Source organism: Temnothorax americanus, unplaced genomic scaffold, assembly GCF_048541705.1.
Source record: "Temnothorax americanus isolate GAGA-0224 unplaced genomic scaffold, ASM4854170v1 Scaffold20, whole genome shotgun sequence".
NCBI lineage: Eukaryota > Metazoa > Arthropoda > Insecta > Hymenoptera > Formicidae > Temnothorax > Temnothorax americanus.
This window is the reverse complement of record NW_027509339.1, coordinates 1,271,585-1,288,598: the sequence shown is the minus strand read 5'-3', so window position 1 is coordinate 1,288,598 and position 17,014 is coordinate 1,271,585. Positions and strand designations below refer to the sequence as shown.

At 38.4% G+C, this 17,014-nt stretch overlaps 3 protein-coding genes across 6 annotated transcripts; all 3 read left to right on the top strand.

The window, feature by feature from the left end:
• Positions 1 to 727: 727 nt before the first annotated feature.
• On the top strand, positions 728 to 2,345 carry Rpl23 (ribosomal protein L23). Its single transcript, XM_077406142.1, has 4 exons — positions 728 to 836; positions 1,034 to 1,117; positions 1,723 to 1,851; positions 2,090 to 2,345. The coding sequence occupies exons 1-4, from the start codon at positions 824 to 826 to the stop codon at positions 2,284 to 2,286; spliced, it is 423 nt and encodes a 140-aa protein (XP_077262268.1). The 5' UTR covers positions 728 to 823; the 3' UTR covers positions 2,287 to 2,345.
• An 848-nt stretch (positions 2,346 to 3,193) lies between these two features.
• LOC143897443 (DDB1- and CUL4-associated factor 8-like) lies at positions 3,194 to 10,177 on the top strand. 4 transcript variants are annotated; one of them, XM_077406133.1, is made up of 12 exons: positions 3,194 to 3,456; positions 5,129 to 5,963; positions 6,173 to 6,301; positions 6,361 to 6,602; positions 7,465 to 7,608; positions 7,718 to 7,941; positions 8,043 to 8,208; positions 8,341 to 8,503; positions 8,781 to 8,911; positions 9,003 to 9,122; positions 9,396 to 9,500; positions 9,587 to 10,177. In XM_077406133.1, exons 2-12 carry the CDS (start codon positions 5,222 to 5,224, stop codon positions 9,734 to 9,736), a joined length of 2,316 nt encoding a protein of 771 aa, XP_077262259.1. In that variant the 5' UTR covers positions 3,194 to 3,456; positions 5,129 to 5,221; the 3' UTR covers positions 9,737 to 10,177. The 4 variants fall into 4 exon arrangements, with proteins under 4 accessions (XP_077262259.1, XP_077262256.1, XP_077262258.1 ...); XM_077406130.1 differs by having other exon boundaries at positions 3,196 to 3,456; positions 9,396 to 9,506; XM_077406132.1 differs by lacking the exon at positions 3,194 to 3,456 and adding an exon at positions 3,472 to 3,597 and having other exon boundaries at positions 9,396 to 9,506.
• A 1,899-nt stretch (positions 10,178 to 12,076) lies between these two features.
• Bi-1 (Bax Inhibitor-1) lies at positions 12,077 to 16,961 on the top strand. Its single transcript, XM_077406137.1, has 4 exons — positions 12,077 to 12,366; positions 14,664 to 14,965; positions 15,376 to 15,701; positions 16,455 to 16,961. The coding sequence occupies exons 1-4, from the start codon at positions 12,311 to 12,313 to the stop codon at positions 16,488 to 16,490; spliced, it is 720 nt and encodes a 239-aa protein (XP_077262263.1). The 5' UTR covers positions 12,077 to 12,310; the 3' UTR covers positions 16,491 to 16,961.
• Positions 16,962 to 17,014: the final 53 nt, after the last annotated feature.

Sequence of the window (17,014 nt, the reverse complement as noted above, 5' to 3'; positions counted from 1 at the left end):
ATGTGCGTGGTCTATTTTCTTATGGCCTTACGATTATGATTAATGCTAGGTCTACAATGCGAGTCGTAGACCAATCACAGTCGATTATTCTCCTTAAATTCGATTATAATTGGTCAATTTCTTACGAGTTACGACTTACGACGCTACGATACGACCAATGTAGAACCGGCCTTAAACTTTGTTACGTGCAATGGCCTTAATTGACTGTGATTGGTCAATTTTTTAAGCCCGGTGTCCATGATGCAAGAACTGTGTCCAAGTTTCGGTTTAAGCCAATCAACTTGCAGCTCTTACAGAAAAGCTGCAGTTTCATTGGCTTAAACCAAAACTTGGACCAAGTTCTTGCATCGTGGACACCGGGCTTTAGGCTGAGTTTCCACTGAGCGCGTCACGCGCTCAGTTGAACCAATCAAAACATCCCATTTCGATCCCGTCACAAGAATGTAATGAAATGGGATATTTTGATTGGTTAACTTGTGACGACGCGACGCGTGACGCGCTCAATGGAAACTCTGCTGCTACTTTTCACTGCCCATGAAATTTCACCTTTAGGGCTTATGAATACCGCTCCTAGTTTCTGCATTTTAGAGAACTTGTGCTGTTGTAAGCAATGGTAAGCAATCCTGAAACTAGAGATATATCCCCATATTTCTCATTTCGCCTGATTTCGCCGCTCGCCGCGTGTGTGCGTGTGTGCGTGTGTCTGTGTGGCGTGTGTGCCTCGTGGAGTGCGGAGTGCGGATATACGCGTCATATGCGATACGTTCGACTCGACTCGAACTCGAGCGGCTAGAGTTCTCGTCCTCCTTTCAAACAAACCAAGATGTCGAAGAGAGGTAAGTTCGTTGCCGCGTATGAAATCCGGGAAAATCGGTGCTGAGACGACGCATCGGTTTCGGGCGAAAAGATAGAGGGACGGAGGCACGTTTCGTACGCACGATAAAACGAAACGAAACGTTACTTTTTATCACACGCGAGAAAACAGAACGATTCTTCCAATGCCGCTGTCTCAATACATCATTTGTTTTCTAAGGACGTGGTGGTTCGGCTGGAGCCAAGTTCAGGATATCCCTGGGTCTACCGGTCGGCGCGGTCATCAATTGCGCTGATAATACTGGTGAGTTTGCGGAAGAAAAGCATCTTTTGGACGATACTTAACCTCAAAATTCAAAAGGCAACCGTGTAACTCGCAAACAAGAGGAGCACATGGTCGTTTGTAATTTGTCAAGTAATTTTTATACTTACGTTTCCCGGTTTGTGTTGATTAATTTAATAAAAACCGCCGTTTTGTTTTCTGTTTGCGCACATAAAATGATTCTAGTTCCAGCCTTGAAGGAACAAGAATCCTAATAAACAAAAAATGACGATACTTATAGTTAATACTATCATTTCATAGATATCAGTGAAACGTATATATTATTATTTATTATTTTTACAGTTTTTCTCAAATATTTTTTTATATTTTATAATAGAAGCAAAATGTTTAATAAAGTTACATGTCAATTGCATAGATACTAATACTATGTTTAACGCTCGTGTAAACATAGTATAAGCTGTATAATTAAACTGTCGAAAATTATTTGTAACGCCTGTTACAAGACTGATTTATATGTGACCATAAATCTAGGGATCTGATACGATTTTCAACTCAAGCATACGTATCCTGGCCTTTCCTTTCATCCTATTGAGGATAGATCTCTGTAACAGCAAATGATCTTTCAGGTGCCAAGAACCTGTACGTCATCGCAGTGCAAGGAATCAAGGGCCGATTGAACCGTCTGCCAGCAGCAGGATCCGGCGATATGATCGTTGCCACCGTGAAGAAGGGAAAACCTGAACTAAGGAAAAAGGGTAAATCTTGTACTCTTGTGCTCTTTCTTTCTCTATTTTGTTCCCTGAGACGTTGCTTGCATCTAAGAAGAAATAACTTAATAAGTGCTTAGTGATTCTTTAATATTGGTTTTCACCCTTGATCTCAGTGTATGAAGCAATTGTATTTAAACAAAAATCACTGAGCGCCTGCTTTGTTTGGCGAACACGGGCCATCGCCTTCCAAGGATTTTAGATAAATGCGCGTGTATCGTTACAGTGATGCCTGCGGTGGTGATACGGCAACGGAAACCATTCCGCAGGAAGGATGGGACATTCATATACTTCGAGGACAATGCCGGCGTAATCGTCAACAACAAGGGAGAGATGAAAGGATCGGCTATTACGGGACCTGTCGCGAAGGAGTGTGCGGATTTGTGGCCAAGGATCGCATCCAATGCCAGCAGCATCGCATAGTTCACACATCCTGTATAAATTTACTGTCCTTTACAAAATAAACCAGAAAATAAGTAATATCCGTTCGTGTTCGATGTCCCTACTAAATGTGTACTGCGCCACGCATCATAAATAAAAAATTCTAAAGTTTTGAGACGCGATTTACATCCATGAATATTTTATACGTACGTACTTACGTTGTAAATGTTTCGACGGTTACATGTTGAGGTTAGATATGTCTTTTTGGTAGAAAATTAAAAAAAAAGACCTAAAGCCCGCGGTTTAGATTTGTTATTTATAGTTATTAGGTTTATGTAAAATATGCAGTCTGTAAATAAAAAACAAAACAGTAAAAATGCAAGTGAGAATATAAGCGCAGTATGCCAGTATATGTGTTCAGTTTCAGTACAGTAATTTCAGTCATAAGTCATATTCGTTGTATTATATTTTTGCTTTTATCGCGTGGATTTAATATATTTATTTTTAAAGCATATGTGTATGGGCTAAAATCGGGTCATGCCGTATATATATAATTTTCTAATCGTTTTTCAATATAATTATATATGTATATATACTGTCATCTTTTAAAATAAACTTTTAAATAATTTATATACTTTTAATTAATTATAGAAAGAAATGGTTTTATTTACATAATAGTTAAAACGTTTTGTTTCATATGTATGTATGTACATACATAGGTATATACATACGTATAATGTACACACACACACACACACACATATATAAATATATATATGAAACCAAAGTATGTGTCATACTTAAAGGTATCATATATGTAAAATACCCATGTAGGATACGTAGGGTGTGTGATATACGATCCCAATGTATAATGTATTAGGTATATCCTTCTCTCTCGCAGAATTTTACCAGAAGCGCAAGTTGACCAGAAGACTCCAATTAGAGCCATTAGAGGGACTCTAGGACTCTAGTAGCAATCGAAGTCGCGGACGGGGAGCTCGAGGCTCGAGGGGAGTTGCAGGGAGTTGCGCGTTGCGCGTTTATCTTATCGCGTATCGTATTGTGATCGTGTCCGTGGACTCCGTAGTCCGTAGCAGTCCGTAGTGCAGTAGCACCGTGTGAGTGGGAATCCAGTATCCAGTACTGTCCAGTACCATCCAATACGGCCATAGCCATACCGCATACCGCGTTCCGTCAGTAGAAAGTCTCGAGGTGAGTAGCCCGTCCGTCGTCCGTGTTGACGGAGCAGTTTCGACCGTGTTCGAGCTCGTCCGAACGTTCTCAACTCGGGCCGACCCGCTCGCGTTGTCGAGAAGTCTCGACGTCCCCGACGACACCCGGGGGATCAACCCTGTAAATATCAGCAAAATTAATATGTGTGTTGCGTTACGTGCGTAACGCTGGCCATTTTAGCAGATGTAAAATTTCGCTGAAAAGAAGGGACAGAAGAAAAGGGGGTCGGAAAATGCGAACAGCGAATTTATATAACGCGCGCGCGATCGCGTACGTTATATTTATTATATTCGCAAGTCTATCGTCGCGATGTTTTTATATCCATTCGATTTGCGATCAACATTCATAACGCGGATAACACTTTTCGCTTGTGACGGGGACGGGGGCGACGGGGCTTATGTGTTGCGGATGACGATCGTGCTAAATCAGCTGTTGTTGCGCCTATCGTGCCTGCTTCCTCGATACGTATCTTAACGATTCTTTGCGACTGATTTATATATTGCTGAGTTACATCAGGACGCATTTTCTCGAATAACCGTCGCGACATTGTCGTGACCTGTAAGGATAAACAATTTACTTTGAATTCATGTTTTGTCTTCCTGAAATGTCAAAGCAGTGACGTAAAGCTTCTCAAGAAAAGATCTTGAGGGATAAATAGTCTACCTTGGAACTTTCGGTTTTGACTTCGACAAAACAATAATTCTGTAACTCTTAACGACAGTTTTGTTAAGTCCCGGTCTACAATAGGTGTTTTAAGCCCTAAGCCTTAAATAATTGACTCTGTGATTGATCAATTTTTTAAGGTTTAAAACACCCTATTGTAGACTGGGACTTATCGTTATATTTGTGTGTGTGTGTGTGTGTGTGTGTGTGTGTGTGTGTCGCACAGATATAGGTATATGGTAAAGAAGCTGCGCAACGAGAATATACAACGATAACGAAACTGTTGTTAAGAATTACATCAGAACAGACCCACTGATAGCGATATATCAGGTTTCAATAAGCGCGGTGACATAAAGTTTCTCAAGAAAAGATTTTGAATAATAAATAATTTGCCTTAAATTCAGTTTTAGTTTCGTAAAGTTATAACAATAAAAATATTTTATCTTCTTAATATATCAAAGCAGCGAGAGACATAAAGTTTCTCAAGAAAGGATCTCGATACATATTTGTCAAGTTGTTGAAATAAATCAGTATTGCATTTAGCACCTTAAGTTATTTGTATAGTTAAGAGATAGGAATATTAGAACATCTCTAATCAAGTCTGCAATTTCTTAGATTTTCAATGTACTTTCGAAAAATGGCACGCTTCAATAAAATTTATTATATTCAATTCTAAAATAATACATAAAGTTCAAAAGTGCAGCTTTAAATTTATAAATTTAATTTATAAATTTAATTTATTAAATGTATAATTTTTGCATATCTTCCGATTTTTTAGGTCTTGGATGATATCAAGTTATTTGTTTAGTTTTGTCAAAGAAGAGAGTTCTGAATAGATATTGGTTTCAAATAGACAACAATCATTTTTTCATCAATGATTTTTTTTTATAATTCACTGAAATATATGTGTGCTTTGATATTTAATTTGTGTATATATGTAATGTGTAACAAGAGTTTATTATTTATTGTATCAATTAATATATTTCAGATAAACCTTGGATATGTTGCCAATGCAAATGCAGATTGTGGAACGATCGCTGGCAGTCTAGGCAAACAAAAGGAATAAAATCTTGAATATAAAATGGAGTCTAAAACGCATGACACCAGTAATGACTCTGAAGTGAAACTTTCCGACACCAAGGATTCGGACGGAGAGAAGTCTAGGAAGGCGCAGTCGAGTTCTGTAGAAGATTTAAGCATCTCAAAGAATGTGGATAGTTGTAGTGTTACATCTGAGAGCAGTGTCACTTTAAAAGACGCCAGTCATATAGTCGGATTTGATAACAATCTTGCCTGTGGAACTGTGCAAAACGAGCGAGCGGGCGAACCTATGGAACTTTCTGCAGAGGACGAGATTAAGATAACGACTAATAAATGTGACAAAACTAACGATGTGTTAAAAGAAATCTTGTACGCCACCAGTTGTAATCCAATTGATTTATCAGAGGCGACTAGCTCGCAAAACGATAGTCCGTCTTCTTCTTGTACTAACGAAGCAAACGCATTGCACACGGATCAGAATAAAGTCAAAAGAAGTATTTCGAAAGGTCAAGCGTATACCGGTAGCGGTATGTCGGTAGAAAAATCGGATGATAGCTCAGACGAAGATTTGAGTAAACGACAGAAGTTAAATAAAAATGCGCGCCACATCAGTGCTGGAAACATAAACGACGATGCGGTGACGTTTCAAAGAAACAAATCAAAAGCGAAACAGCGAAATTATCGTAAGAGGCGGAATATAACAAGCGATAATGAAGACAGTTCGGGGAATACCTTGTCTAACGAGGTAACAAGGGAAGCTTCCATTCCTGACGCAGATGAAGGTACTTGTTTGTTTTGTCATTCATATTGGCAGCAACGGTATATCTTTGTTATTTAATTGATCTTTATTTTGTAATTTGTAATTATGCTTAAGGAGTCTTTTTTTATTATAATAGATAAGATATAGATATCAATAATTATTGTACAATTATATATAATAATAATTATATGTATAAATTATATACATAAAATTTTAATATTGTGATTTCAGGAAATGTTGCATCTGCCAGTACCAGAAATGAGTCGGCTCAAAACGAATCGTCAAATAGAAGTTCAGAAGCTCATAGAGCAGGATCAGAAACGCCTAATGACGAATCTGATCGATACAAAGACGAGAGAGGTATTCTATGCTTTTGCATTGCTTTTTTGATAAGATGTAGAATTCTGAATTCTGGACAGGTGACTCGAACGAATGGAGAGCTGCTAACGACGATGAATGGGACGAAGATGAGGAAGATGAGGATGAGGACGAAGAAATACCTCATTGTCTAAAAATAGAGAAACCACCTCCTAATTGGCGTATTGTACCGGAAGTAATAAATCGCCAAATAGGTAGCAATCCGTTATTCCAAAGAAGGTTTTACGGTTCTTTACATGCGGTAGAGCGGCTGGACGTTATACATAAACTTAATGAACATCAGGTAAATTATTTACCTTGTAAATGCTGTACAGGGTATAACTTTAAAGTTTGACCCAGCCCTCGGATCTCGGAAACGACTTTAAATATGGAAAAACGCCGAAACGCATGTTCGATTATTTGGAGGGGCTGCTTATTTTATGCCAAAAAAATTTCTTAGCCCCCCAGGACTAAGGCGGAGGTGGGGGCACAAGACAGAAATTTTAAATGTGAAGGTGGGTCAAATTGTAGCTTGTATTAAAAAATTTAGTGAAAAGACTTTTTGGTGAACGTGGTTGATAAGGAGGTTGCTGCAACCCCCTTATCAAAAGTTATGAGGGTATTCATAGTCGAATCTATTTAGGATCTAAGATGTCATAAACCAATTACAGAGCCGTATTAGCATCTTAAGACATTTTAGACTTTCCAACATGTTTACAATGCATTGGGAGCTGTCGGACTACTATTCCGACGGTTAGTTCACCTAATTGAAATAAAAACATTTTTAATTTTGACTGCAATTGATCGTGGAGGAGTGAAGGGTAATACCCCCTTTCTCTGTACTTAGCGGCAAATGCACATAAAAATGCATTTAAAATGAGCTACAATTTGTGATCCACCTTTCCGTTTAAAATTTTTGACTTGCGCCCCTGCCTCCGCCCTCTTGGAGGAGGGGGCTAAGAAATTTTTTTGGCATAAAATAAGCAGCCTCTCGAGCAAGTGTTTCAGCGTTTTCCCATATTTAAAGCTGTTTTCGAGATCTAAGGAGTTGAGTCAGATTTTAGAGAAACCTTGTATATCGACATGAGATTTATATCGTTTTAGGATCATTACTGGGCTACTCTTGCATCATTAACCATTTATTTACATTCGATTATTATTTACAGGGTTGCGTAAATGCCTTAAACTTTAATCAAAAAGGAAATTTGTTAGCGAGTGCCTCTGATGATTTAGCAGTTGTTATTTGGGATTGGGCTGTAGGGAAAAAGCGTCACTGGTTTATGAGCGGTCATACAAGCAATATGTTTCAAGTGTGTATCTTATAACTAAGCGTTACAATCGATATGTTGTACAACAGTTATTTTTTTATTATTATGTTTATCTTTTGCCAATAAATTTTTCGAAATTGTATGCGTTCAGGCAAAGTGGTTACCATTAGACGTGGAATACCTTATGGTCACTTGTGCCAGAGACGGTCAGGTACGTTTATTAGATCTTAAACATGACACATCGAAGAAATTGGCGACGCATCGTGGACCGTCACACAAATTGGCTGTGCACCCTGAAACACCTCATGTGGTCTTTTCCGCTGGAGAGGATGCAAGGGTATTCTCCATAGATATCCGAGAGAGTAAGCCAAACAAGTGAGTCGCGGTTAAGAAGCATAAGTATATTCGTATTTTCTATTTGCGTCTGTAGCCCGCAGCATATCTATATATAATGTTAACTTTTCCTGTATCCACAGATTACTCGTAGTAAAGGACGGTTCATCAGAAGTGCAACTATTCAGTATACATTCGAATCCTTTTAATAGTAATGAATTTTGCGTCGGCGGCCGTTCCCATTACGTGAGAGTGTACGATCGGCGAAAAGCTTCGACACCGCTTTATAAACTGTGTCCCGATCACCTGGTACGTCGCATTATATAGCAATCTTATTGCTGAAAAAGTTTACCGATACTTGAAGTAATATAACAAATATTGTAGTTTGTTTCTTTTTTACACATGTTTAATTTCATTACATATGTAATTATAATATCTTAGACAGGAAATAAGCACGCGCATGTAACGTGCGCTGTGTATAATCACAACGGAACAGAAATTCTCGCATCGTATAATGACGAGGACATATACCTATTTGATAGATTAATGTCGTCACGTGTAGATTACGCTCATAGATATCAGGGCCATAGGAATAGTGCAACTGGTACGTTATACATAAAATGATATGAATATTATTACATTCTATATCCTCAACTCTACATCTTTTTAATTCCTAGATCTCTTTTTTTTATATGCACGTTTCAATACAAAAAACTAACATCCAATAACATAATTAGTGGTGCATTTTTTAAATTAATTTTCACATTGAGACTTCTTTTTAGAAATCTTTCTGTACATCGCTTTTGAAATTTGTCAGTAGTTAAGAAACGATGCTGTAAATAATTGTGATTTATTAACTGTCATTTGTTGCTCAATTGCAGTAAAGGGAGTCAATTTCTTCGGACCTAAAAGCGAATATGTCATATCCGGATCCGATTGCGGTAATATATTCATTTGGGACAAAAACACGGAAGCTGTTGTACAGTGGATGCCTGGAGATGATCAAGGAGTTGTGAGTTTACTTCATATATTTGATAAACAAATTTTTCCTTTTCTGTAATGTAGAAGAGAAAATAACAGTCTTCTTTTCATTTAATTTATAGGTAAATTGCTTAGAAGGACACCCACATATTCCCATTCTTGCGACAAGTGGGTTGGATTACGACGTTAAGATATGGGAGCCTAAGCGCAGAGAACCTCCGATGATGAAATCATTCGCAAACGTAGGTAGACAAAAATCATCTTTCTACATATCTCTTCTTTTTCTCGTTTCACATTTTCTGTTTATCTTCTTTGCATACTTTTTTGTTGTTTTTTCATCGTTTAATAATGTTTGGTATCTCGTTTCTAAAATAAACAATACAGTTGAATGTAACTAATAATGGCGACTAATTATTAGTCGTGGACTAATTGTATATAAACGTATTATATAACGTTATATTGTATATAACGTTTATAAACGTATGATGATTCACATATTCCTTTTTTTTCATAAGTGCGTCAAGTCCAACGCGAGAAATAGGAAGCAAGAAAATGTGCCTGATTCGTTCGATGGCCAATTACTTTGGATTTTACTGAGACATATCCGTCATAGAGAGAGAGTACGTGTAAGTAATAAATAATATAAATATCGTAGACATTTTTGTGATATTTAAAATTGATTGTTTCACTATCGTGCCCCTTCTAGAATCTTTATACACGTTACGAGGATCCAAATCAGGAAGAAGATGACTTTGACGATTATCACCATGACTCCTCGATGGATAGCTCATCCGAGGACAGTGATAACCAATCGGAAGGCGGCGACGTTGGAAGAATACAATGCCCTCCGTCTTAAAGTTGTTGCTTAACGCGATTACTGCGATGAGAGTTATATAACGTTCATATTAGTTGTTTCACGATTATAGTAAATTCTACTGGATAACTGTTAGTACGTTTACGCGAGCGTTACTTCTGCAGTAACTTACGATAATTCCTTCGCGTAAACGGGATTTTCCTTCGCGTAAATAGGATTTTTTAGTAACTTACGATAATTTACTCCGCGTAAACGAGTGATATATCGTAAGTTACTACAGAAGTAACGCTCGCGTAAACGTGTCATGTGTCGATGGCTTTACATAGTGGAGCGTATAGGAGGGACAGTAATCGCAACGTATCGAAAAAGCTCCTTATTCTAGTTATGATTGATCTTTTTTATTAACTGGAAATATTCGGTAGCGTGAACTACATGAGTGGTTCACGGTTGTATTGTAATTTTTGAATATATACGTTGAACGGACACGTGAAGACTGTACATTTTAATGAGATGTTTGTACGATACCAGGCATAACCGAAAAGAGAGAGAGGGAGAGAGAGAGGAACATAAGGTCTTAAATCAGGGCATAAGACGTCTTAAAGACGTATGTCATATCACGAGACTTTTGAAGACGTCTTAATATAATGTCTTTAAGACGTTATATATCCCGATTTGAGACATGTATTTGAGACAAAAGGTACGGAGTTACGTTCAGGAGTTACGTTGAAAATACCGTTGACTGTACTATTTACACAAGAAACATTTTAGGATTAATCATTGTGGACGACAATCATTTTTAATCAGTAGGTTTATTTACATTTGTTTTTAAAATGACCTTGAGTACATTTTTGCCTGGCAGATAAGGTCACTACCTCATTTAGCCGTAACATTTAGCCTTCTGAAAAAAACGTTTCCCATGTTCATATAACATTTTTTCATCCTTTCGGTGTGAGAAATATCTCCCTAAATTTTGGCCGTACCTTTTTAGAACACCCTGTATATACAGGGTCATTTTAAATGCTCTAGGCAAATCTCTCGAAAAATATGGCAGATATGGAAAAACGTTTCAGACAAAAGTTATAGGATATCAAGGGGGACAAAAATAATAGTAAAACCAATTTTCGAAAAAATCGATTTAAGATCACATAAGGTTATCGCCATTTTTTTTAAATAAAATTGTATGATTGTTTTACATAATATATGTGTTGTTTAGAAGGATTAAATAATACTTAGAAGATGCGTTTGACTATTAAAGACATTTGTGAATTCGCAGAATGGTCACCTTCGACACGTAACTTTATTGAAAGTGAAAATTTATTAAATTGTGGTCACTTATTAGCATGTGGCATAGCAGAACAGACCGAAGACTTTTTTAATTTAAACGTGTCATTATATTTTTATGCTAAGACTCCGGCTGCGGTCCACTTGACGCTACAAATTCTTTGGAGCGTCCTTCTTCTCTTTCTTTCTACATTGAAAGAAAAGAGAAGAAGAATGCTTCGAAGCATTTGTAGCGTCAATTGGACCGCAGCCTCCATAGACGCGGAAACGCCGTGCGGTAAAGTGCGTTGACCAATCAGAAGGTTGCCGCAAGTCGCCTGCGGCAAAATCAAAATTTGTGATTGGTCAACGCACTCTGCCGCATGGCGTTTCCGCGCCTTATATGGAGTTTTATAAGCGGGGAGCACACACTTCTGCACAACGCATAATGCGTAAGCATAAGAAAATTGATTGGTCCATACATATCTGCATAAGAAAATAGATCAATCAATTTTCTTATGCTTACGCATTATGCGTTGTGCAGAAGTGTGTGTCCGGGCCTTATTATGCTAGGTCTACAATGTGAGTCGTAAAGTCGTGAGTCGCAAAAATTGACCAATCACAGTCGGTTATTTTCCTCAAATTCGACTGTGATTGGTCAATTCTTGCGACTCACGACTTTGCGACTCGCATTGTAGACCCAGCATTAGCATTAGGGTTGATTTATAATAGCCGTAACCGTTGATTTAAGCCGTAATCTTTAAAAAATTGACTAATCACAGTCGAATGTGAGAAGAATAATCGACTGTGATTGGTCTATTTCTTAAAGATTACGGCTTAAATCAACGGTTACGGCTATTATAAACCAACCCTTACGAGTTACGAGATCGCGGTGTTTTCGGGACACTGTATGCATTGATGTACATATATAGCGCGGTCGAAACTCCCGCCACCTAGCGGCGATAGGAGGGTAAGAGGAAGAGGTAAGAGGGTTACAGCGCGCATGACCAATCGGACGTGTTCGTTCCTCTCCTATCCTCGTCTGCCCCGTCGGCCTGGCACCTACGCATCTCGTAAGAATATCACTGACGTGTCCCCGTGCGAGAATCGGCTTATCAGCTTACGTACGTTCGTGCGACGCGCCATTCGTCGGTTCGCCTCGGCTCTCGCCGATAAGTTTGCCCCAGCCCCGCGCGCATAGAATTAGCCAGGCAATATCGCCAGTCATTGCAAGTCATTGGGCTGCAAGCGAACAGGAATCTCTCGTGCAACACCCAGAGTCCGAGAGAATACGCCAGTCCGCGAGAAGACACACCGAGTTTGAGGCCAGCGGCGAATCGAGCGACGAGCAAAATTATGGCATCGGCCGCGAACTTGAACGCTTTTCTCAACAACTGCTTCAGCAGCACGCTGTGAGTATTCCGCTCGCGATGGCAAGGATGAAACGCGTCGAGCCACATGATCGGGAACGAAAATACGTTTTTGCACGATTCTCTCTGTCTCTTTCTCTCCCGTGCCTGCAGACTCGGTCTCGTGACGCAATGTCGCAATCTCGTTTTTACCTTCGCGTCCTCGGGGGAAAAAAAAAGAAAAAAAAAAGCGTATCGTAATTTACGATATATGTCACGTCATATCGCGCGTTCGTGCGCGACATGTGACCTTCAACCTCGATATAGGTGATCCGCGAACGACGACGAACGTCGTTTGTTCGTAGATAACAAAAACAAACGCGACGTGGCCGTGGTTGCGTCGTTGCTCGTTGCGGGTTGCGGGTCTATGTATAGCGAAAGCGAACGGCGAGAAACGCCGAAAGTGTGACGCCGGGAGAGAAATTTCGTGGCTTTCCCCGACGACGATGTCGTTAATGGCATCCTCGGCGAGGGAGAAACCGACTTCAAACCTTTCCCCTCCCTCCGAAGGGTTGTTTTCAACAAATGAGCTGGGACACCCTATAAAGAGAACCTCCCCAGCTCCACACGTGTTGTTTTTAGCCGTGCTGCGTAGTGCCTTTTGTACTCGGAACGGCAAGGGTGACTTCGATCGAATTCCGATTAATTTAATCGGCGATTTAACTCATCGAGCGATACCCGTGCCACTTCGTTGACACGGATGTAATTATCGATTTTTCGTTGTTTAACGTAACGAGAAACGGGATCGGAGACGCGGGATTCCGTAACTCCTTAGGGTCAATTTCACTAACGTCGGTTAACTCGGTTTAAACTGACTCTTCATCTTTTTCTAACTGCTCCCTTTTAAAGAGACGAAGAGTGAGTTTAACCGAAGGTTACAGTTAACTAACGTTGATGAAATTGGCCGTTAACGGCAGTTTTCGGTATCGTTGCGCTCTTAATAAATTGTGAAAAGGGCGGAAGAGAGAATTTTCGAGAAAAATATTTTCCACGGAAACACGAAGGGATAAGAACATATGCATCTTAGAAAAACGGGAAAAGACTGAAAAAAAAGGGAAAAAATAATATAGCAGCGTTTCCATTTTCTAAAATGTCCAATTAGTCGGCCCTTCACATCTTACCTTGCCCTGTAGTTTTTATTTTGTGAACTTGTGTCGATATTGATGACGTAAACGCGATATTGATAAAAAGAAACTTTGTCTAAACTCCGATTATCTTAATTAACGATAACTTATCAAACAACACCATTTTGCTATAGATAGAATAATTGATTTTTTTTTATATTGATTTATCTAACATGGAAAAAAAATCAATCACACAACGAATTGTGTAGTTGGAAAGTTTGGTTCAGGCGTTTCTGTCCCGGTCGAGTTTGATCGAAGTCACATGTCTGTGAAACTGGCCCCATTTTTTCATAATTTGAAAAAATTTATCAGAGTTCTGTATACCCCAGAAAGAGTTCTAGAGTTTCCTATAGGTTTTACTTAGTAAAAGTTCCGTTCAAAATATGGGTTAAATTTCAAAAATTCTTCATATGAAAATGATAAACTTCATAGACATCGTCACCCTTATAACTTTAAAATACCATTAACGATTGGCTTCATTAATAAGGTGACATTACGACTGCAGCATTTTTTATAAACGCTAAGCAACTGCGACGACATAAATATCCTATGAGAGGCCTTAGATTAACTTTCCAAGCGAGATAAAGAGAAATATCTTGAAAAACGTGAGCCACTTAATTGCGTGTAATAAAATATATTCAATTCCGGGGAGAAACGTAACGACGATCGGAAGATTAAAAGATAATGTTGCATTATGCCGTTTAGATAGCGAGTGCAAGATTTGTCTCACAAGGGAGGTCCACCTAAGTGTAAATGTTTTTCAATTTCGTTAGTCTTACCTAACAGATATGACACGTTAAGTCCCGTAGGCCAATATAACGCTTAATAACCGAGAAATAGATACATAGCCCTTTTAAAATAGCTCATTTTTGCAACATTAATTGCAAATTTCAACGAAATTGAAAAACAAATTAACATTCGGGACCTCCCTTGTCAGGGAGGTTTTGACGATTGTTTTCAAATACAAATATCTGTTTATGAAACTCAATCTTTATTACAAGTGTCCACATTCGAAGGCTGCATTAGACACATTCTGCGATAGATACGGACGAAAGAATTCCCTTCTGGGGTATCAGAGATTCCTTCGTAATAACATAAATAATCGGTATCATACGACAGAAGATTCTTAGAAGATGAGTCGATGACACTAACAAATGATAATAATACTGTTTACAGAAATGCACCGGTCAGGCAACACTTGAAGAATGTCTACGGTTGCCTGTCTCTGTCCACCGTGTCGGCAGCGGTTGGGGCTTACGTGCACATGTACACGCAATTCTTGCAGGCCAGTTTCTTGACAACCATCGGCACCTTGGGCCTGCTTATCGCGTTAATGTCAACACCCGACAATGGCAAGAACCAAAAACTGCGTCTCGGCTACCTCCTGGGATTCGCATTCTTGTCCGGTCTTGGTTTGGGTCCTTTGCTCGAGTTGGTTGTCAGTATAGACCCGAGTATTGTGATGACGGCATTAATCGGTGAGTCAATTGTATCGGTTTATCTATTTTTAAGCTATTTTGTGCATTTTACGTCCATTCAAGACAATGTTGTCCAAAATCGACCGAATTCAAAGTTGATTAACTTGCTCAAAAGTTCAAGTAAAATTGATTTTACTCAAGTCCAGTTTTATGCACACGAGACTGTCAGATTAAGAACAAATCGTTGAAAATTTCTATGTATTTACTATGTAACATTTTGAGAGAAAGTGATGAGAAGATTCATTAAATAAATAAGCCATATATTAAGCTATTATGAAATAAAAATAAAAATATTGATCAATGATTTCTGAAATCTCATAAGAAACCTTTAGAAGTATTTGTTTCAGAATAAAGATGTACTTTTATGTTGGTACGATACGATGTACAATGAGATTGTGCAATGTTTACAGGTACGACGGTCATCTTCGTTTCCTTTAGTCTCTCCGCACTTTTGGCTGCACGTGGCCGTTGGCTGTATCTTGGCGGCACTTTGATGAGCATGCTGAATGTCATGATCTTGTTCTCCCTCGCTAATCTGTTCTTGCGCTCGACCTTCATCTACCAAGCGCACTTATATGTGGGATTATTCGTGATTTGCGGCTTCGTTATTTACGATACGCAGCTGATCATCGAGAAGTATCATATTGGCAGCAGGGACTTCATCATGCACTCCTTGGACTTGTTTATCGATTTCGTTGGCGTTTTCCGACACCTCCTTGTGATACTTACGCAAAAGGTAAATCGTCCTGACGTATCAACTTCGTAGAATTCACCATTTCTTCGCAGAGATATTTCTTGGAACTGGCGTGTCACCTTTCGCTGATATGTAAAAAAAATTTTGGGCTAACGGACTGTTTTTTTAACTTCAAACTCAGACAATTGATTATTTACGATAAGACACATTTTCATCAGTTTAAAATAAGCTCTTAAGCTCTTTCTTAGAAACAAATAATATAAATGAGAAGAAGTCGATAACGACTGTGTTATCGGTGTTTACGGACTCGTTTTGCGTCGACATTAAGTAGATTAAAAAATCGATCGGTTATAGCATCGAAGTGAAAGTCGTAATATAGGATAATAAGAGATATATCTCTGGCGATACAAAAAAAAGCACTCAAGTCCAAAAAAACAAAGCAATTTTTAGCTTACACTTTGCATGTCAGAACCGTATTTTGAGTCGCATTTTTTAAGAAATATTTGGATGCATATGTAGTTAGATTCATATACATGTACGCGCGCGCACCCACACACGCTTTTTTGGGGAAATATTTACCTTTACACAGCCCCCGCCAATGACCTTGACATATATTGTCAAAAACGATGGACAGCTAAAACCTTCTGAAGGTTACTCAGGAGGGTAAACTTGACAACATATGTCAAGGTCAAGGTCATTGGCGGGGGCTATGTAAAAGTAAATATTTACCTTTTTTTTTTACGAATAATTCTAAAAATATTTGTGATCTTTATATTGGTTTTTTCCTGATTTTAGGAATTGTCCAAGGACTCACGTAAGCGTAAAGATTGAGCGCAAAAACAAGACGGGTAATCGCGGTGTATTCAAGTAAATCCATAAACTAGAGGTCTTCATGTAATCTATCCATACCTAGGTATCTGTGTACATATACATACCGGAAAAATTATATAAATACCGATATACAACCACGTCATACACGTATATATGCATAACATCTCTTTAGCGAACGCGACTATATAAAAATATTTACTATATTGAAAAAAAAAAAGAGGAAAATGTTGAATACAGTTCATTTCCTATAAATGAAATTTGGCTTCTCTTGCGTCTGATTATAGACGAAGACATGCCGTAAATTTATTTTTGTCATGTCTCTGAGTTATAATTCTCCATCAGATTTGTATACATACATATATATATATATATATATATATATATATATATATATATTTAGATTTAGATATAACATAACATAAATTAGCTGTGTATTATATTTTCAACTTTCAATAAACGAATTTTCCCAAATCTCTGTTTATCTCGCATAAGCCTCAAATGGGATGGTGGGTATTGAATAAGTC